At 39.3% G+C, this 23,033-nt stretch overlaps 1 protein-coding gene across 5 annotated transcripts in view; it reads right to left on the reverse strand.

Annotated features, from left to right (window-relative positions):
• The window catches only part of LOC108420546 (protein quaking), a 132,197-nt gene that overhangs the window by 40,216 nt on the left and 68,948 nt on the right, over positions 1-23,033 (reverse strand). For all 5 annotated transcript variants that reach the window (XR_005130322.1, XM_037538795.1, XM_037538796.1 and 2 more), the window contains exon 4: positions 6,279-6,422. Coding sequence is in view for 4 of the 5 variants with exons in the window: in XM_037538795.1 (XP_037394692.1) it covers positions 6,279-6,422 (144 nt within the window). In the remaining variant the exon portion in view is untranslated. The remainder of the gene's footprint in view (positions 1-6,278; positions 6,423-23,033) is intronic.

A 23,033-nucleotide genomic window follows, 5' to 3' on the forward strand; every position in this document is an offset into this window, starting at 1 on the left:
TGTCTACTGGTTGGAATTTGTCCAAACTAGATGCATCACAGCTATAATCATAGTACGATCAGTTTTGGATGTCATTTCTCAAATATTTGCAAGACTTATTAAAACTGATATATGTAATTGATCCTTTTACTGATTGGCTTTACTGTACTGAGCCCCGATCACAAAGCAGTACAGGCTGAAACACTCCTTATAAGTTTTGCATTAAATGTTGGGCCTAAACTGCTACAGCCTGAAAAGGCATTTTAAAATTTTTTGATTTGGAAATAATTTCACATAGAAATCAACATCACTACTTGTATTTGTCTTAAAAACAAAATTCAGGTCCATTTAAGTGTAAAGCTTTAGATCAAAGTGACTAATATAAAAAATGCATACTGATGCAATACAATGAATTACAGTATACAGTGATTGGATTTAGTACATTTTTTGATGTGAAAGCAAAAACAAGGAGCGGCTGAAAATGTTATATTAACATGGTTATTTTAGTTTTTCAGAGCATTCAACATTATAAAAGCATAATATTTGCAACAGAAGTTGTGCTTTACAGTGCTAACAGACTAGCCACAAGCTAATATTTCAGCCCCCTCAAACACACTAGCCCACAGCTACCACACTAGTCATGCAATAAAATTCATGCTGTGATACAATTCAATATGACATCATATGCTTTTTTTTACACGTCTAATTAAAACTACATAGTAATAAGAAGCTGATTGGATGGAAGCCTATTATACTACACATTTATTTTTGAAAAAAATTTAGATTTTAAATTCAACTTAGCACTAGAACTAGAACGAGGTTAGCAAACCTGCATGTTTTGTTGATTTTCCAAGTGAAAATAAGGTAACACATCCTCTACAGTGAACTTTAAAATTGAAAATTGTCCAGAAAAATGCAGTGCACAATTTCAAATTTCACAACTTGCAAAAAAGCTAACATATTGGAAGAAATAAAACACTACATATAAAATATGACAAAATTTTGCACATTCAATTTTACATGTTTTATTTTTTCCAATATGTTAAATTCAGCAAATAAACAGTAATAGGGCATTAAAACGTGCAGAGGTGTGTTCTGTGTGGAGGAGTGTTAACTTTTTTTCACTTAGAAAATCAACAAAATATGGCACTCAAACATTATATTCGCAATATTACATTTTTGGCACATTTGCCCCCCTGCCCGCCAACACTTCAGGTCCAATATTTCAGGCCCAATTAAAGCTGCACTCCTGGTGTCCTGGAGGGCAGGTAGAGACAGCCCTCCTACCAGCCCATGAGTGGCACTCCAAAGGCGGCCTCCCTGCGCCAAGACCCAGCATGATGGGAACAAATGCATGTCATTAAAGTTGCTGCATTTCCCACAAGCCCCTCGGACGCTGGGCCACCCCACCCGCCCGCCTGCCTGCCAGGGAGCAGGGCTGGCAGTTCAAATGCCACGGGGCGCCTTCAATCTGTATGTAAATTTTGGCGGGGATTAGGCACTCTCTCGATGAGTTGGAGCAGAACACTGGCGGCCCTGATCTCAGCACAAACACAGAGGAGAAAAAACAGCCTCTCTCTGACTCTTTGTCTGAGACGAGCCCCTGGAGGCAAACATGGAGGCGTTAATGGTTTTTACCTCGGGACACAGAAGTGTTCTTCACTGAAACCTCACACTGTAGAGCAAGGTTTGGTTAATAAAGTGAGAGGAACCTCTCTTGGTAGGCTGTGGGCCTGTGGGGGACCACAGGTCAGTGCTGCTGGACATGAGGTCAGAGTTCAAGATAAGGTGTAGGAGTGTGACAGAGCCAGGAACACAACAAAGCTCCACTGACAGCGACAGCTCTCAACCAGTTGATCCAAAAAACAAGCAGTTACCATGACATCCAGTAATAACTACTCCTGGGCAATATATCTATATTAGTATATCAGGACTGTGTCACCCAACAATTAGGATAATACAGACAGATAAGAAAGAAAATGCAATGCATGTCTTTTGCTAGGTGCTTCAGATTGTTAAAACAAGACAAAAACGCAAGACAATCTTGAACATTTTGACATTTTTATAACTTTTGTGTTTGAATCAGATGTTTTAAATCAGTTTTAAATGCATGTCATCAAATATTGGATTCAGCTCTCGCAAATCAGAATGACTTGCACCTCTGTTGTATATGTGTGCAATAACGAAGCAATAAGCCATGAGAGTGATTTTATCATGGGAAGGGTGTTCTGACGTGAAGCGGAGTACCTAAAACTCCCTTTCCTCTGATAAAATCACAGTAAGTACCTCAAGTGGCTTATTGTATTTATAAAACAACAGCCAACATAAAATATGATAAAATACACATAAAAAAAAAAAAAAAAAAAAAAAAAAAATATATATATATATATATATATATATATATATATATATATATATATATATATATATATATATTATTATTATTATTATTATTATTAACAATAACTGACATAAACAAGTATTCCACCAAAAAAATAAATAAATAAAAATAAAATAACAATGAACATATAACAAAGCACTCTTTAATGCAAAAACCCTCACTTTGCAAGTACTTTGTGCTCACCAAATAACCATTGCAAGTCTTTTTTAGGACCAATCCATTGTGGCCCCTCTTCTCACACTGGGACTGAAACGCAAAGGGCCCCCTGTTCCCTACAGAGCGCACTACACAGAAGGCTATAATACTAGATTTTGCAACCCAAATGATGCACTATTTGGCTGTAGAGGCTAGAACTTCAAAACTTTCATATCTCGCACACTAATTAGGAAAATACAGAGCCATGTAGGATTCAGCCTGGGTTTGACGCTGTTTCTGACAAACATCTGAAGCGTATAATCCATTGAAATGACATTTTTTACACTTTTTTACTGCTGTTTTATAGTAAGTTATACTGTAAGTACTTTAATTCAAATCTGTGATATTAATGATCTCTCCTGTTGGCTAGCTGACCAGACTGGTTCTAGTTAAGAACATCAGTCACCAGCCCCTCCGTTTAAACAAAAACATGTTCTTACTTCATCAATACACTCTGTGCTCCATGCAGGCAGCACAAGAGGCAAAGATTAATCCATTAACAGCACAAGGTTTTTTTTGTGCTGTGGTGCAGTAATACAGAGTTCAGCTGTTGTGAAGCGGTCATAGCTGTGCTTGGACAAGAACTATCCATTTGGAATACTGATTATATGTGTCTTGTAATTATGTATAACTGACAAAGAGCTGGAATTAACAGGTGGTAAACCAGGGAAAGAGAGATAAAGAGAGACACTGACATTTTTGCCATTGTGACTCTTTAGCCTCAAGGTTAATGAGATTTCACTTTTTGGACAAATTCAGTAGAATACATTAAAATATACGTAAAGACTAGCAGAAACAATTATTATACCTTAGTCTCTGAGGCATGAGGTCATGTATATAACCTGAAGTTTTAATTATGTGGAATGTTCACTATCGTCCAGCACTAGTAATACCAGTGGAATTTATTCTGTATCAAGTTATCTACTGATCTACAGCAGCGGTTCCCCACCATCTGCATTTCGGTGTTTTTCTGCTTTAAGACACCTGATTAAATTCAAGAAGGGCTTCTTAATCAGCTGATTAGTTGGATCAGGAGTATTAGAACAAGGAAAACATGAAAATACACAAGGCAGGGGTTCTCCAGGGGTCCATTTCATGAAGCAGGATTTCTCAGTAATAAGCATAATGTATGCCAATAGTTAAGACCACCCCTAGGGAAAGCCTCCAACAGAATCTGGCATAAGTTATCGGGCTAACTTAGAAATCCAAATACATGAAGAGTCGTGTTTTTTCCCTTTCTGCATTTTTGCTGTGACCCTAGAAAATCAAATGGAAATGATTTGTTTTACAGATTCTTGCTGCTGTATCCATTCTGGAGTACCTGCATAGAAACCTGCTGCAAAGTGAAAAGAACTGTTCAGAGCACTTCTGCTGTTCTTTTCATCTCCTACTCTCTCTTTCACATACACACTCACACACAAACAAGTGTCATGTGTAATCACAGTTGTAGCTCCTGCTAATGAATGTAGATCTCTATGCTAATAGTGCTAATATACACAGTGCCTACCTCAGTTGCAGCAAGGCTCTCCAGAGGCTGACCCTGCAGTCTTGTGTTCTTCATTAATGCCCAGCGGCTAATGAAATCAATGAAGCGGGCCTCAATGGTCATGCCCTAGCTGTTAGCAGACTCTCTGCAGTTTTGAAATCATCAATGGCAGCCCACATAATCCAATGACCATGACCTGCATGAAGCTGCATGCATATCACATGACCTCTGTCTGAGATATCATGTGACCTAATTAAGATAAACTGAGACAGAGAATTATACAGATTCACTCAACAGGTGAATTTGCTCTCTCTGGTTATCATTTCAATATTTAGATGCAGGTTGGGTTTGAAAAAAGATACAGTGTTGCTGGTGGAACAAAAACCAGGAACATTTTGGGAAAACAGAAAATGTAAAAGTGACTCCACTTTTTTAGTGTCCTATATTGTGCTCAGATTAGGCCTGTGCCAACTGATGGTTTACGGACTTACTGTGCCCAGTGTCCCCAGTGACAGTAAAAATGAATATACTACAGGTTTAAAGAAACGTCGTTCATTTACTGATTTACTTTATGCAAACAAAGCAACAGACTAATAACACATGAACACCACTTTTAAAAGCTGAGTGATGTGATATTTCAGTTTAATATCACATTTTACTGCACCTAACATAGATGGGATTGTTGTAGAAATGCTACTGCACTAGTTAAATGGGATCAGTGCAGCAGACAGATATTATGCCTGTACAAAAAGCTGCTTATTTTAAGGTATACTGTACAGGAATATGCAATAGCACACAAACTGGGAAGAGCATTTTGCAACCCCTTCCCCCAGTGAATGACTCTGAAGATTGCAAACATTTTGAAAAAGAATTCAAAGAGAACTCGGTATAGGACCTGTCTTCCAAGGATGTGAGTGAATTATCTACTATGCCTTTGAGATCTAAACATCCTTGTTGTGTATTGTTAAAAACAAAGATTGACTTGCTGAAAACTCTGGCAAAATCCATCTGGTCACACTGACTTTTAAATCACTATTTTAGGCTTTACTGGGTGACTCTCAGTAGCACACACTCACCATATTTTAGCCAGTTTCTTTCCTCCTAACTTAGTAATGCGAGTTCTTTCAATTTTAACAAATTTTAATTAAGAAGGTTTAAAATATCTGACAAACTGAGCATCTATAACACTAAGTATTATAGTGTTATATACTTGGAGGATTTTCCTCCAAGTACCATTTCTGTTGGTTCATTTACCATGAAATATTCATGCAATGTAAGCTGTGATTTTTAGATGATATAAAAAAACAGTACATTTTGTAATTCTCTCAACATCTTGATCATTTGCTTCTACAGTGTGACTCAGGCCACTCTAGAAGTAAACCAGCTCTGTGGTCACTGCCCTGGCCTTCCTGCACATACCTTCTTATTAGCTCAGCTGAAAGGTTTAAAAGGAAAAGCTTAAAGAATGTCAGCAATCTAAAACAGATTACACAATCGCAGCAGCCCTAAAACAGCACTTCCCCTTTCTCAGGAGTGATGGGTGATTTCGCTTCCTGCTCATCAAGTGACACGATGATGAATAGAAATGAAAGGGGGAAATGTGTACCAGCTAAAAGGAGAGTGCAAATGAGTGCATACGCACACGCACACAATTAAAACAGTGCGCTTAAAAAAATGACAAAAGACTTATTTGCTGAGCTTAATCTGGCACCGGGGGATGATCAGCTACTCTGTTGAGGTGTACAGTGGACTGCCAAGCCATGCAATCAGAGATAATTGGTTTTAAAGGGCAAACACTTTGTCTGCTGATTTTATGATGCAGCCTTGACTGAAATGAACACTCTAATAAGCACCCAAAGCTACATGAAATGGCTCGGAGAAATTGCAAGGTAAATTCATAGGTCAAAAGTACAGGAAGCCCACATACACGCACACATGGACCTTCACATAGCCCATTAAAAAAAAAAAAAAAACAGCGCAGCAAATCAATTCCACTTCATATCCAACTATTATCTTGTGCATAATACAGCAGTATCAAAGTTCATAGCACTTACAAACAAATGAGAAGTTGTTGTTTTGTTTTCTTAGTTAATCTCATGATTAATGCTTCTGTGTCACTTCACAAAAATAGCCACACTGTGTGAAAAGGCATTTTTGTGGAAGAGCAAGAGTCACGAGCTACGGCAGGAAGTGACGTGAATTACGGCCTTCACTCACCGCAGGCACCAGTAGCTTATTGACCTCCTCCACGGCCCGCTTCAGTTTGATCTCGGCACGATTCTGAGCATCTTCAACTGTAATCAGGACGTGCAGGTCCTCGTTCAGGTGCTCCCAGTTTGGCTTGCCCCTGTTCTGCTCCTCCTGGAAAGAAAACACAGATTCTTAGCAAAAAGGGTTTATATAATACTAAAAACCATTGCCTTTACTAAACAACACTTAGATAACCATTCTTACACAAGAAGTGTACACAATTGGAGGAGTCACAAGTAACCTTGCAACAAACTGACTTGATTTGACATAATTAGAAATGTCATCATAATTAGATTTGACATAATTAGAAATGTCATCATAATTAGATTTGACTGGATTTTTTTACATTTAGACTTCTTTTTAAAAGCACATTCAGAAGCTCTACTAGTCACATTTGTGACTAGAATATATATTTATACAGTAACAGAATACAGATTATAACAGTTCAGGAATCTTATTTCAATCCAGAATAAGAAAATAGTTGTTGATTATTACTATTCAACACTATACTATGCTATTTTTCGTCCTAATGGGACAATTTAACAGCATCAATTTTGGAAGTTTAGAATAGTAAAATTCCGTGACTATTTTCTTATTCTAGATTGAAATAAGATTCCTGGACATAAAATTTTATAACATGTTTTTTATTCAGTAACTGCTGGGGGGAAATCGGAAGGTTTTCATGTGGAAAGAGTAACAAAAGCTTCCTCTTCAGATGAGCTAACACTAACTGATACAGCACTGGATGCTAGACATCCTGACCTCTACACAGGTGCTCTTTTCTTCAGTGGAAGATGTTCCATCATGTTATACTGTTAGAGACGTGTTCTTTCAATGTTTCTAGACTAACATCAGCTAAAGTAAGTTGCAATAAAGCCATGCCAGTGTTCCACAGCAGATATATACACTATATTTCCAAAAGTATCTGCCTTCACATGCATATGAACTTGAGTGACATCTCAATCTTAATCCATAGGGTTTAATATTATGTTGGCCCATGCTTTGCAACTATAACAGCTTCAACTCTTCTGGGAATGCTTTCCACAAGGTTTAGGTGTGTGTTTATGGAAATTTTTGACCATTCTTCCAGAAGCACATTTGGGAGGTCAGACACTGATGTTGGATGAGAAGGTCTGGCTCGCAGTCTCCGCTCTAATTCATCCCAAAGGTGTTCTGTCGGGTTAAGGTCAGGACTCTGTGCAGGCCAGTCAAATTCTTCCACACCAAACTTGTTCATCCATGTCTTTATGGACCTTGCTTTTTGCAGTGGTGCGCAGTCATACTGGAAGAGGAATGGGCCATCCCCAAACTGTTCCCACAAAGTTGGGAGCAAGAAATTGTCCAAAGTCTCTTGGTGCTGAAGCTTTAACAGTTCCTTTCACAGGAACTAAGGGGCCGAGCCCAACTCCTGAAAAACAACCCCACAACATAATCCCCCCTCCACCAAACTTTACACTTTACACTCAGACGGAGAAGCGTGATTCGTCATTCCAGGGAACACATCTCCACTGCTCTAGAGTCCAGTGGCGGCACTTTACACCACAGCATTCAACGCTTTGCATTGCACTTGGTAACATGCTTGGATGCAGCTGCTCGGCCAAAGAAACTCATTCCATGAAGCTCTCTACATTGCTCTTGAGCTGATCTGAAGGCCACATACCTGTGGCCATGGAAGTGATTGGAACACCTGAATTCATTGATTTAGATAGGTGGCTGAATACTTTTGGCAATATAGTGTGTGTGTGTGTGTGTGTGTGGATTTTAGCCAGTTGGATATTATATAGACTTACAAATGCAGTCAAATAAATAAAATGAACACATTTTAGCATATTAGTGCGAAGTCACCTAAATATTCTGCTATTCCACAGTACAATAAATGATAAATGCAACCAAAAATACGTTTTCTTAAGCAAATATCAGCCCATACTGATCCCAATATAATTGGTTCAGATACTGCAGAGTTCATAAATCATAAATACAAGGAACATCATTTATATTCACAAACTTTGCCACTGAATTGGAATGAGTTTGACATTATTCTCAAACAATGCAAATGGGAAAATGTGAACACTGCGGATCGAAACATCCCAGAGCTGTTAAAGTTTAAGCATGCAGTCCTTGCTTTCAAAACTTTGGCATTCAGAATTCTAGTTTGCCTCCAGGTCTCACTGTTCGATACCTTGATGGGCCAAAACAATGCACAGTTTTTTCACTCCTCCAACAAATAACAGAACCAACAAAGGTGCAACAGGAAAGGCTGTGGAAATAAACCTAAAATGGAGCAGAAAGAGGTGGTGGTACTTTGATCTGTAGCCTGCTACCAAAGATGTTGTGCACATGCCACGGAGTAATGTGCTGATTTATAAAGGAAGCTTCATGAAACAGCAAACAGAAGCTTAAGACAGGCAGCGGATTGGGTTTTCACAGTTGTGTTCAACTGTGCATCCCTGAATACAAAATTCAATCAAATCTGCAGCACAACCACTCACTGCTCCCAAACTCAGTAGTTCCAACTACTGAAGAGCCACAACGCTACATCTGAACATGTTTAAAGCTGGAGAGTTCTTCTCTTTGCCTCTGTGCATCTTTGTTTTTCTGTTTGCCTTTCTTTTTATATATGATTTCCCTATGAAACAGTTAAATCAAGATTTGATTTATGCAATAATCAGATATGCAAACAGTACTCATTTTTCTCCTTGTGCTAGTAAATGGAAAATTGATGACAATCAGCGCCGCCGTCTGTGTTGCTGCATTTTTTTTTTGCCTGCTGATTTTCATTAGGGCTCCATTCTTGTCCCCCCTTTTTTGCGACTGGGGAAAATATTGCAGCATTAGCATCATCAGACGCGCTCGATATGATTTATCATTTGACATTGAGGCAGCATGCTCATATTAGGTCACTTCCTTTTTTTTCTTGCCATTTGTCCCTGTTTTTTTTTTTTTTGTTTTTTTGGCTGATTTACTTGGCTTTCCTTGGTTTTGACAAGCGCTAAAAATTGATCCTCTGTGCCTGGCTGTCACAGCCCAGCAGCCCACCCACGGCCACACAGTCAATAACACTCGGGGAAAAAACCCACCGAAGATGGCCAGGGTGCATGAGTGTGCGTTTGCTATTTTTGCTTGGGGGGTTAATGGTAGGTTTTTGTGTAGACCTGTCTATCATTGTGTGTACACGTGAGTGTGAGTGATGATTTGACTCATGAGTGACTCATGTTTTGGTTTGATTTCAATTCAGAGTGCAGATCCTCTTGCAGAATGATTTTCAATGGATCTCCATTTTGATCTCTGTAGCCTACATTAGGGTTGAATAGAAGAATATCTAATTGTGAATTTTGACTACAGTTTGAATTGCGATTATTTTCTTTAAATTAATATCCAGGCCAAAAATTTTGCCAAAAAGAAATTCTTTAGGCTTGAATGATGATGAGTGCCAGATTGCCAGTTAGGTGTGGCTGTGTTGTCACATATACAGCAAGTGGGTGTTTTGTTGCTCTCATCCACAGGCAGCACCTGAGCTCCGAGTTATTGGGTTAAATTTCCCCACTTAAAACTTTAAAAAGACAACATGGTTGGTAATGTGGGCTATAATAAAAAGTACAGCCCTTGCTGTAACTTAAACCTACATTCTATTCTATTGTTAGCTTATATGCCTTTTTACCTTTGACTGGTTTAATTAAAATCTTTAATGAAAATATTAAACACTGTAATTCTCAGTAACTTAACTTTTTTCCTTTGAAAATGTCACATTTTCACTTTTCCATCTTTAAATGAAGCACACAAAGGTACCTGCATGCTAATACTGCCTCCCTGCTGGAAAATCATCAGTCTGCTGCATGGGCTTCAACTGAGTAAATGAGTGAGTTGTAAAGAAATGTCAACATGTTTTATGTTTTTCATTCAGCTATACCAAAAAATAGTGCCTGACCGATATAACAGCTGGAAATGATAAGAAATGGCTGCTAACAGTGCGATAGCTGTAGACTTTTTGGGAAACAAGGTGGGATACAAGTAATATTCTAAAACATATAAAGAGAATCTGAACCTTGGTAGAATAGCATCACAGAAAAAAAGTTTTTTATGAAAAGAACTAATGAAAAATATATAAACTCAGAGGTGATAAACAGAAACCAAATGTGCTATGCATTCTGGGTAGCTCTGCCCATACAATATATTATCTAATACTGTGAGTTTCTGTTGTTTATTTGCATTTTAAGAGTATCAGAGGGTATCAGAATATTAGCCCCTTAAAATCGTTACTGGTATCGGCCACAAAATGTTCATATTGTTCAGGCCTTAGTGAGAAACCATGAAATATCTTATTTTCATGATTGTACAGCTCACTTGACCCATCAGAACACTTAAGCTGTACAAAAAATGCTGAGTATTTTCTCAGACGGTTTTCTAAAATCTGATTATGACCATTTGTAAATCAATTCAGAATCTTTCAAGCTGAGAATCGCCATGTAACTAAAAATCTATTATTTTTCCCAACGCTAGTGTGTAAACACTGAGCTGTGAGATGTGGCTGGCATCTCATGATCCAGTCAGTTTGTCTCACATCGCGTCCACTCTACGCCCTGCAGGGCAGCTGGTGACAGGCTGGTAGTCAAGGTGATGCACCCTCAATGCTTCACAGAGAAAACATGTCCAGCTGTGCAGGCCTTTGTTTACACCTCCTCTCTCTCTCCCTCTCTCCCCCTCTCTAGCTGGCCATCCAGGAGCTGAGCAGTAGCATAATCAATGTCCATAAATCCATTGTTCAGTTCCTTTGTAATCCTCACAGAGGCAATAACATTGCCCTGAAGCAAAGCTGGCCCTACCGCCAAGGCTGCTGGGAAGTAATATCACAACCTGCTCTGGAGGAGGGGGAGTGGGCTTAATTGGCTAAGGAACATGCAGGGAAGAGAGAAAGATAGAAAGAATGGAAGGGGTTGGATGAAAAAGGGCAAAGCACTGAAGATACTATACAAATCTCTGTTAATGTCTTCCTAGCTTAAAATTCCAGGATTTATATAGTGATGGCTGTGAAATCAGCCATTCTTCTTTAGGGATATACGGCCATAAGCTAGTCAAATTCTATGGTTTGTTCTGAGTGAAATTAAGTTTAAACATCCTCTACAGGGAACATACAGCTTTTTTCCTGCAAATTTTAGTGCACAATTTCTATTTTAGTGAAAAAAACATGGATTATAAAATACACTATACCTTTGCACAGACCACAGCTGGTAAATTCCTCAATTAAACAGAAATTGTGTACTAAATGTCCCACTCCCAGCAGGAAATGTGTTAACATTTTTTCACTTAAAAAATCAAAACACATTTCACAACTGCGTCATCTTTCAGGAAATAACTACCACAAAAGGCGTGTTAAACAACAAAGTGAGGATTCAGACATAAACATGCAAGCACGTCCCTGCAGAAAATCAGCAACTGTAAGCAAAGGTGTCAGATATCTGAAAGAATAAGAATAACTTAAAATTCACTCCCATTAATAATGCTAAAGCGACTATCTTTAGCATTATTTAAGAGCTTGTTTGAGGGCTGGATTCTCTAGAAGGTCAAACAGGAGGGACAGTCTTCAGTGTGGGATCTGACTGGAACCAATGGGAGCCATCAGTTCCAATCAGATGCTACTCTAATCATTTTAAAATATCCTATGATCAGACATTTTTGCAGATGTGTCAGTCATGAGATCACTGCAGGTGTTCTTTAATACAACAGTTTGGGGGGAAATCAAATGTACTGTATAACATACTGTACATAGCATATTGCATGGCTGAAAACAGCTCTGCATTTTGTCTGTAATTCTGTTCTTCATGTAGATGACAGTTTGTTATACAGTGTGAAAAGTCATGTATGCAAGTCTTTTTTTTTCCCCCTGATTTTTCTCCCCAATTTAATTGCCTCCAATTCCACCCGCTAGTTAGGACTCCCCCAATCACACCATGCCATCAATGTTAGGAGAGTGAAGGCTACCACAGGCTTCCTACTAGACCTGCAAAACCAGCCACCACTTCTTTTCAAACTGCCGCTCATGCAACGTCATTGGACAGCCAAACGCGCTTGGAGAAATGCGCCAACTGCCAGATTTACTGTTACATCAGCTAACAGATGTCTGCGCTGACTAGCATCGCATTGAGTGATGGGGAAAAAGGAGAGCCATCCTACCCACCTGGAGAGAGCGAGGCCAATTGTGCTCTCTTGGACTCCCAGCTACGGATGACTGTAGCATCACCACGGATCAAACTCGCGATCTCCTGATGATAGGGCCAATGCTTAGATGGTTGCGTCATTTGGGAGCCTCACGTACGCAAGTCTATTTGAGTTTATTTAACAACTTCACCAGTTTGAGACAACCTTGCTAACTGGTGGGGTAAAGTAGGGTTACCAAAGACTTAATGTAGCCTCTGCCGTTCACAGATCACATGCAGATAAAACTAAATCAGGAGTGATCCTGAAACATTTATGTTGAACAACATATGTTAGCTGTCTATTTTGTTTGCTTTATTGAGTAAAAGAGCAAGGACTAGAGGAATTTGAGGGGTGGATTTTAGAGAGCGGGGTAGTCTTTTTTTGTTGCGGATACGCAGCAAACCAGCACTAAAAGTTAACAAGCTGCCCTCAGACACGTGTTCTTGTTATGAGATCACATCAGGCCCCTCGAGATCACCAGAGAGCTGACTATCATGATACTGACTGGTAAGGTGTGGATGAAGTATGGCACTGGTTTGCCGGCGCTCAGTGAAAAGTTGACATTTTTTTCAAAGTAAATGAACCATGAATGGGGCAGTCGTGGGCTGAAGGCTAGGGAACCGGCCCTGTGACCAGAAAGTTGCCGGTTTGAGCCCCAGAGCAGATAGTACAAGACTGAGGTGTCCTTGAGCAAGACACCTAACCCCCAACTGCTCCCCTGGTGCTGCAGAAAGGGCTGCCCACCGCTCCGGGCAAGTGTGCTCACTGCCCCCTAGTGTGTGTGCTCACTAGTGTGTATGTGGTGTTTTACTTCACAGATGGGTTAAATGTGGAGGTCAAATTTTCCCATCGTGGGACTAATAAGGGTCACTTAATCATTAATTAATCTTGAAATGTGTTGTGCAGACTAGAGGAGTGTTTTTCTGTTTAGACTTCCTTTAGCATCTCCAGCCTTTCAAAATCAATGTCAACTGAACTTACTATAAACATTTTCACCTCACCTTAAACCCCATAACATTAAAGTATGCATTACATATAACCAGGCTTCTTTGTTTTTTCGTGCTAGCATTTCCAAATATTTCCTTAAGGAAGTCAAGTTTGTTTATTGTTACCATCAAATAACAGTTTATCTAATCAATTTTTCATTACATTAAGCCCAGTGAGCTGCTGATGGAATTTAACAAATCCATACAACGGAGCACAAAGACACCAGAAACCTATCCTGTGTTCTTCTAAATGTATTCTTCCAAAGTATTAATAACTTTTTAGAGCTACACTATTGAAGATTTAGGGATTTGGACCTCTCTGGTTGAAATGTGTAATTGCACAAAAAACATGGAAGAATCTTTTGTACACTGTGTGCACAATTATTAGGCAAGTCTTATTTTTGAGGATTATTTTTATTAATGACCAGCTCCAGTGCTCTCGGTTAGTACAAAATGTTAATAAACCTCAAACATGAATGTTTAAGAAAAATAAAGTGAAGTTTTGGCTTTCTTAGGAGAATATCTATATGTGCACATTTATTGGGCAACTATAATGGTGCAGAATTATTACGCAGTTAAATGAAAAACACATATTTTCCCATCTCACTTTTTTCATCTGTTCAAGTGAGAATTATAAACAAACAACTCAAAGCTTTCCAATGAACATTTCTGAGAAATAAAAAAAAAAAAATAGTGACCAATATAGTCACCCATCTTTTCAATACCAGTGATAAGCCTTCCATTCATGGAGTCTGTCAGTTTCTTGATCTGTTGACGATCAATTTTTTGTGCAGCAGCAACTACAGCCTCCCAGACACTGTTCAGAGAGCTGTACTGTTTTCCTTCAATGTAAATCTCCCGTTTAAGAATTGCCCACAAGTTCTCAATTAGGTTCAGGTCAGGTGAGGAAGGGGGCCATGTCATAAGTTTTTCATCTTTAATGCCTTTACTGGCGGGCCATGCAAAGGAGTACTTGGATGCATGTGATGGAGGATTGTCCTGCATCAAAATCACTGTCTTTTTGAAAGATGTAGATTCTTCCTGTACCACTGCTTAAAGAAAGTGTCTTCTAAAAACTGGCAGTAGGCTTGGGAGTTGATTTTGAGCCCATCTTCAACCCGAAAAGGTCCAACCTGCTCATCTTTAATAATACCAGCCCATACCAGTACCCCACCTCCACCTTGCTGGCGTCCGACTCGAAGTGGAGCTCTGTCCTGTTACTGATCCAGCCACGGGCCCATCCATCTGGTCCGTCAAGAGTCACTCTCATTTAATCAGTCCATAAAACCTTTGAAAAATCTGTCTTCAGATCTTCTTGGACCAGTCTAGACACTTCAGCTTATGTGTCTTGTTCAGTGGTGGTCGGGTTTCAGCCTTCCTTACCTTGGCCATGTCTCTGAGCGCTGAACATCTTGTAGTTCTTGATACTCCAGCTAGGTTGCAGTTCTGGAATATGACAGAACTGGAAGATAATGGGTTCCTGGTAGCTTCCCGCTTGATTCTTCTCAAATCCTTGGCAGTTAATTTACGTCTTTTTTTTAAACGTTTGATGGTTCTGTGATCACGCCCCAATATCTTAGCAATTTCAAGAGTTCTGCATCCCTCTGAGAGACTTTTGGTCATTTTTAACTTTTCAGAGTCAGTTCAATCTCTTTTTTGGCCCATTTTACCTAAAGAATAAAGCTGCCTAATAATTATGCACACCTTGATATAGGATGTTGACCTCCTTAGGCCATACCTCATTCCCTCATTACACAGATACACATCACCTGCTATGCTTAAATCCATTAAGCATTCAAGTTTATCCAGCTTGGAGTTAGAAAATATGCCTAAAAACGATAATATGGTCAAAATACTCACTTGCCTAATAATTGTGCACACAGTGTATTGTTAGTTGCACTTTAGACCACTTCCCTGAGTGGGCTAACCTGATGACTGCAAGCATGTTGGACGAGTTTTCATCAGAACTGTCATCATATCTACGTCGGTATATTGTTAGTTTACATTTGAGATCTAAACACTGAGCCAGACCTTTTTCAGCCTCTGTGTGTGACCTTAATACATAAAGATGTATGAACTGCTATGAAAAAATGTCCTGCGAAATCCAACCCGCTGCCTCTGAATTTTAAATTATTATTTAGGCTTTCCAGGGCATCTTGCAGCAGTGCACGCACACCATACTTTTGAGTTTTTTCCTCCTGACTCTTGATTTCTGTTTTTTTGGAAAATGAGCTCTATGATTTATGCTCAAGTAACTAAAGAGTATGCATTGCTTTCAAGTCTCAATTGGTGCCACAGCAGCTGCGGGTTTTCCTGATTGGAGATTTAATATGATTTAATCAGTGTCTGGATTATGATGACTATGGTATCTAAATTTTCATTTGTGTGAAACCCCAGTTCCATTCCATTCAGCACTGCGGTGGGTTGGATAATGAGAGAATGTCAGAAACCACCAGACTCCTCCCTCTCTCTCTCCCTCTCTCCCAGGGGAGGATTTCAGGTTGAGGGGAGAGCAGTAGGAGAATGAGAGAGGGCTGTGCTCTGAAATCCAGACGACTCGATGATTGTGTAAAAACCCCACCACATCAAAGCTCCTTGTTAGAGGATTTAGAGAACAGAAAAATCCAGGGTTATGTTCTTTGTTAGAGAACTCCCAATTGCAACATTCCAATATTCTTGCCGCGCTAAAGACCACCACCACACACAATTACGTGACTGCAGACACACAAGCATGCACCTTTAATTTAGTGGTTTCCCTGAATCTGTTCCTCAGTACATTTCTTCCCGGCTGACTGAGTGAGCAAAATGACCATGCTGAATTATGCATTCATATTATGTACATTGTCAGGTTCAGCTCTCATTTATATTGAGCCAAGACAACACTTGATTTAAGTCTCTGGTGTCCTTGTCGTGAAGGTGCAGCGTTTTCGAGCGCTAGTAATTAAACCCGAGTCCAAAATTCATAAAACTGCTTGCAATTTACGGAGCTGAACAATGAGCCCTTGGCTAACTTTATTTTAGATGTTAGCTTAGTCAAGTCATGACCCTAATACTAATTTAAAGTCAAATAAACAACTGCTCAATGTTCAATGTGTCTGCGGCAGTGTGGATGTTCCAAATAAAAACACACGCACACACACACACACACACACACACACACACACACACACACACACACACACACACACACACACACACACAGTCTCATACATTGCTTCTGCATGGTAGCTGTAGTATGACTAGATGGTGTTGAAATGATTGTGACAGGCCTAATAACAGTAATTGCTAGCAGGCTCAACAGTGGAGCAGAGCCTCTCTGACAGGCCCTGCCCGAACAACAAAGGCTACAGCTGACAGTAGGATCCCAGTATAAGCACAACAACAATCTTCATATACTAAGGCTCCTCATATGCTAACATTTCTATTTCATATTAATTACAACGATGATGCATTAAACACAAACACGCACTGTAAAGAACTGATATGAATTTGCACAATAAGCTCCACAGGAATCTACTGTATACCCTAAATGCAAGGTTTATCTGTAATTTGCAGAGCATATTGGGAAAGTGACCAGCCTGTCTGAATACTGAAGTGAGGGGGTCGATTCCTCATGGATTCCTTTTGTTAATTAGCTTTTATTTCTCCATCTACAGTTCATTTCAATTCAGCTTGGTTTGTTACAGCATGATAATCCTACTCTAAGGACACTTTTATATGTTTTGGTTTTCCAACCATGATGGTTTGTGTGTTTGTCAACTAGTTCATCCTGTAATGTTATCAATGAAAGACATTTAGTCCCTGCCCTCTTTACAGCTTTAATGACTGCTGTACCTGCTGTTATGTGTTGTCAGTGGAGTTACTGATAAACAGTACTGTGCTGTTGTGAATTATGCTTTGTGATTACTCTCTTAGCGTTATGGAACAGTACAGCTAGCTAGCTAGACAGGATGGTGACACTTTATTTTAAGTGGTCAATTTTTCAAAACAAACACTCAACAGAGGGTTAGGATTAGGTTTTGGGTTGAGATTAAGGTTAGGGTTAGGATTAGGGCCAGGATGAGGGTTAGAATTAGGGCCAGGGTTAGGGTTAGGTTTTGTGTAATGGAAGCAACATATTAACAATAAATCTACTTAATGTAAGTAATGTATCAACAGAACATCTACAAGCCATTTACTTGTACAATGTCTTCAGGTGCTTCACTACTGCTACTTCAATGATATGTTGTTACTGATAACCTGTTAAGAGCTTATTAGTCATCTACAAAGGATGACGCCAAATCAAGTGTTACAGATAGATCGGTCATGCTTCTTTATCTTTACATGAGCTAATGAGCAAACTCTAGCGTCAGAGATACCTGCTGTCTTCCTTGAAAGTTCCTATTTATTAATTTGGTCATAAGGAAGATTCAACATGTGTTTAAGTGGTTTTGTTCAGAAACAAGTTGGATGTATAGGGAATGATACTTTTATGTTTTATTTTTCTGTATTTTGCATTACACCCACACATCTAAGCTGCTTCTCCCTCATGGTCACGGGGGGTATTTCATGTTATTTCAGGATTAAAATGCTGGTGCCTCAAATGATTAACTGAGTATTTCAGTATGTGTGCACAGCCCTATTACAGATGTAAACAAATATCTTCAGACTAATCAGTGACTGCTAAAAATAAGATACTTTTTGAAAAATATACCACAGACACGGTTCTTTATTTTTCCATGCAGAAAATGTAAAGGTCAGAAAAATTGTATAAAAAACAGAAAAATTGTATAAAATAACGTATGCAATATATAAAATAAGTACATCTGCAGGTGAGCACATTATCTGGGCATCTTGTGAAAAGAGAAAGAAGGAGAGAGTACTTCTGATGCTGCCTGAGATGTCTGTAAATGAGAGCTGGATAGATGTGCAGGTTGTGAAAAGCTTTGCCTTGAGTGTTAGCAGAAAATAATCCCACTGCCAGATGCCATCTCACCTCGTATTAAAGCTGTGCTTTAGGCTGAGGCAAGACAAAAGAAACTCAACTCTGTTTAGAGAGCTTTGATAAGTTCACTATTGTCTGGCTATGTCCAAATGATGATGTGGCACTGTAGCTTATAAAACCAGGCTATTGAAAATCTGCTGTTGAATGAAAAGGCCTCTGTGTGTTCGCTCTCAATAAATTTCAACTGTGATTTTAGAAAACATAAAAAGACCACAGTCATGTCACAACACTGAATCAAGCTAATTTATTTATTTATTTACCAGTAAAGAGCAATAATAGGCATAGACGTTTTCCTTGCAGCACTCTCTCTGGATGCTACATTTCTATTCTTATCTGCTTGGGCTACTGGTGGGCCATTCTGCATTCCATGAACACACACCCAGTGTCAGCTGGCATTTGTTTCACTTAAGCGGGGTGTGTAGTTGTGCGTGTGTGTACGTGCGTATGTGTATATGGGAGCTAGGAAATATGACACAGAGGACAAGGACACTTGCCCAAGTGGAGAGTAATCTAATCAAATGTGTGCAGGTAGAATAAGCTTATATCCAGCGACAACCAAACACAGCTCCATGTGACTGGAAAAGAAAGGTTGAGGCAGACAGCAAGAATGAAATGAAGGTCAAAGAAAATCTAAGGATGTTATTCGCTGTTTAGCTGAGCACCTTAGTTACTAGGTGTGTCTAGTTGTGACACCGGCAGATGGAACCAGATGCTTGCAGCAGAGGCTTGAGAAGAATACTTTTAAAATCGATAGGGCAATCCAAACTCACAGTCGGTAAACACATGCACAAGGTCGAAAGCCAGGGAATCAGTACAGGACAAAATGGCAAGACCTGAATCAGGGCCATAAACACAACACGAGTCGACACAGAGGAACAGAAAAAGGCACATGAGTGATGAACTAACTAAGCTGAGGTTTGGGTTTATATACTATACTAAACTAACAAACACATGTAACAAGCAACAGGTGTGGATGATCAGTAGTTAGGTGAACTGGAACGGGATAGGTGGATCTAAAAGGGTCCTGAGTCACGTGCTGCAGAGAGGGGTTCTGGGAAACAGTAGTCCTGAGCAGCTAAATGTCTATAGATTACTGAAACGAATAATCAATTATTCAGATTATGAATCACTACATTGCCAAATAACTTTTATGTAGCTATTAGCTTTTAAAATTTGGCTTGAGGTTGGTTTATGCATTTGCTAATTAACAATGACAACAGTATAGATGAATAATATTCACAGAATTCACTGTTTTAATGAACTTTCCTGCTAACACAAAATATAAAAAAACAAAACTCCAATGTATTTTTCCTGTCAAAATTTATAACCAAGGATGAGCAATGAAGCAGCGATAACATATAACAAAACTAAATCGTTTTCCTTTAATCAAGTAAATTTAAAAAAAGTATCTTAATGTAAATGTTACATTTAAACAGTGTGGTCTGTGCATTCTGCTCACAGATTTACTGAATCAGAGGTAAGTCAGCGTCTCTCTGTGCTCCTGTGAGAGTCTCGCTCTCCTCTGAGAGCAGATATTCACCGCTGCCGAGAAGACCTGCTCTGACAGCGTGGAGGGGATAGTGTGGCAAACTTCTCTATGAACGGTTTAATCTTAACTATTCTGTGTAAATGCTTAATTTCAAGGGTAACCCTTTGTCCAACTACCCTGTGTGTTCACGGAGAACTACCTTTTTAAATTGTTTGCGAGTGGAGCTAAACGCCCTCCTGTTTTCGCCAAATTTTACCACACTGGAGGCTAGGGAACTGGCCCTGTGACTGGAAGGTTGCTGGTTGAGCAAGACACCAAACCCCCAGTTGCTCCCCAGGCGCTGTGGATAGGGCTTCCCACCACTCTGAGCAAGTGTGCTCACTGCCCCCTAGTGTTTGTGTATTCACTAGTGTGTATGTGGTGTTTCACTTCACGGATGGGTTAAATGCGGAGGTGGAATTTCCCCGGTTGTGGTATTAAAAAAGTATCACTTAATTTAAGTGTTTAGGTTAAAACTCTTAGCATCATCTAAAAAGTGAACAGGGTCACTGTGAATAATAGTTACTTGCTTCTCTGTTCTAGCAACATTAATGATTCCAGAGAACATGCATTTGTAAATAGGAAATGTTACAGCTTGGCTCAGAACATGAAGTAGCTTGCTAGCACAACTATTGCCGTGTCCCAACCCACACACAACGCTAATGAGTGCACTTCTAATGGTATATGTGCTATTTTTACACACTATTTAGTGAGGTAGTATGCAATTTGGGACGCGGCATATTTTACTGAGATAAATCTTCTTCGTCCAGTGAACCAACAAGTTTCCTCTTCAGATACTCCAACATGGAGGCTGTGCTCCCGCACCAACTAAGGATCGGCTTTACAAACAGCACAACAGAAAGTCAGGGCTCACCAAAAAAGTCCACTAGTTTTCCACTAGTAATTGACACTCTGGTGTGTTTTAATCTCGTAAACGCGATATTTCTGACACAACTTGAAGGCAGCATTGATAATAAGTAATTTGTTAAAGCTAATCATCAGAACAGTATGTGCTGATGAGGACTTGTCGTCTTCTACAGGTTGGCTTTTCTTCTCAGTGGATGATGTGCCAGCATGTAAGTTTGTTAGACAAATGTACAGTATTTTGATTGTTTCTTAGAAATATGCTGCAGTGAGGGGTTTTGGGAAATGTAGTCCTGAGCAGCCATGTCGGCTGTTGACACAGGCAAGTCTAGTCCACTGGTAAAATAATACTGGTAGACTTGTACCACCAGGAAATCTGTTGAATTTCATCACTCAGTAGGACTAAGAGCTGCCTACTTTGACAGGAAGGGCCTTTTTACAGACACACAAAAGCGGTATCTGAGCATTGGATAGTACAGTGCTACAACAAAACCAAGATGTATGCCAACTAGCGAATATGTGAGGATATCTCATGTTCACGCTACTAAATCCTCTAAAGAAAAAAATTTGAATAAGTTTTAAAGACTTGACGCTTGCTATGTTGACTAGCTAGCCTTTAGCTCTTTAGTGATTTAGTGTAATCATACGCAATACATGGAAAAATGTTTTCCCCTCCCTGAGTGGATGAATCTGATGATTGCAAATATGTCAAAAGAGAATGCAAAGAGAACTCAGTCAAAGCTCTGTGAGGATGTGTCTTCCAGGAATGTAAAATGAGTAAATTGTCTACTATTGTTATCATATCTGCATCAGAACAATGTTGATTTTTTATTTGAGGCCTAAAAATCAAACTGGATCTTCTTTTTGATCCTATGCATGTAACATTAATACTTTAAGATGCAAGAAGTGGTTAAAAAATCCCGGCAAGTCCGACCCAATGCCTCTGAAACTTCAATCATTATTTCAGACTTTACAGGGCCACTCAGAGCAGCGCAGGCCATATTTTAGCCTGTTTTATTTTTCTCCAGACCCAGCAATGCTACTTCTCCTCTATTGCTTTATTTAAACGTATTTGTACTCATTGTAAAGTTTTATGGCAAAAACACATTTATTTCCAAGATGAAATTTTTTTGTGGATGCACAGTACTGTATGAATTTAACACATGGGGCCTACTCTCCATAATTAATGTTCAAATAATTAATTATTCATTAATCAACCACAAAATTACTTAATTGATATGTTACTTCCATTACTACATCCATCACAATGACTCATCAACCAACTCAAAAGACTATGTGAATGTTTACGCTTTGAAATGAAGGCTTCAGATGACCCCATCAATGTCAGATGGACTGTGCAAATACACATACACACACTGGCGCACACAAACACACATGCGGACACACACGCGGAGCTGAGATCTGATATGCTGATGACCAGCTGTGCTCCAACAGGATACAGAACTGATCCAGATGTGGGAGCGGACCGTGAGATGACAACGGTGCTTTTCACAGAGCACTTGTTTTATTTTTCCCCATCTCTCTCCCTCAGCACCGTGCGGGACGCCCTCCGATAACTATCTCTGCTACAGTCACTTGTCCAAATATACGACCAACCCCGCTGATGGAAACACAAATTCACCTCCGTCCTGGAACTCCATCACATACAAATGCACGTACACATGGAAGGAGTGGGAGAAAAATGAACAGGCTGCACTTGATTGTGCCACCACAAAATCCATCAGCAACCGGCGACCTTCCAGTCATAAGGCTGGTTCCCTAACCTCCAGTCCACCACTGCCCACATGTTTTATTTTTATTTTTTTAAAAGATTTTAAGATTAAGCATTTTTTTTATTTTAAGAAGATTAAGATTTTAGAATAACAGTGACCAAGTGAATTATGTAGTGACCAACAAAGTATTGAAAAACTACTAAAAACTGTCATATGAACTGTCATCTCCATTTGCTTTAAAGGAAAATTCAACCAATCTTTCAAAATATCTACATAAATCACTGGTTGTGATGTAATCATTCAGAGTGGCTTGATGTGAAGACTTTACAGCGATGGTTAAAGAAACCAAGTGTTGTGATGTTCACAACAGAAATATAGCCATTTTCTTTACTGTCCACAATGACCAGTGAACCAACAAATCTTCTGAGTTGGTAT

This window comes from Pygocentrus nattereri, chromosome 5, assembly GCF_015220715.1.
Source record: "Pygocentrus nattereri isolate fPygNat1 chromosome 5, fPygNat1.pri, whole genome shotgun sequence".
Taxonomy (NCBI): domain Eukaryota; kingdom Metazoa; phylum Chordata; class Actinopteri; order Characiformes; family Serrasalmidae; genus Pygocentrus; species Pygocentrus nattereri.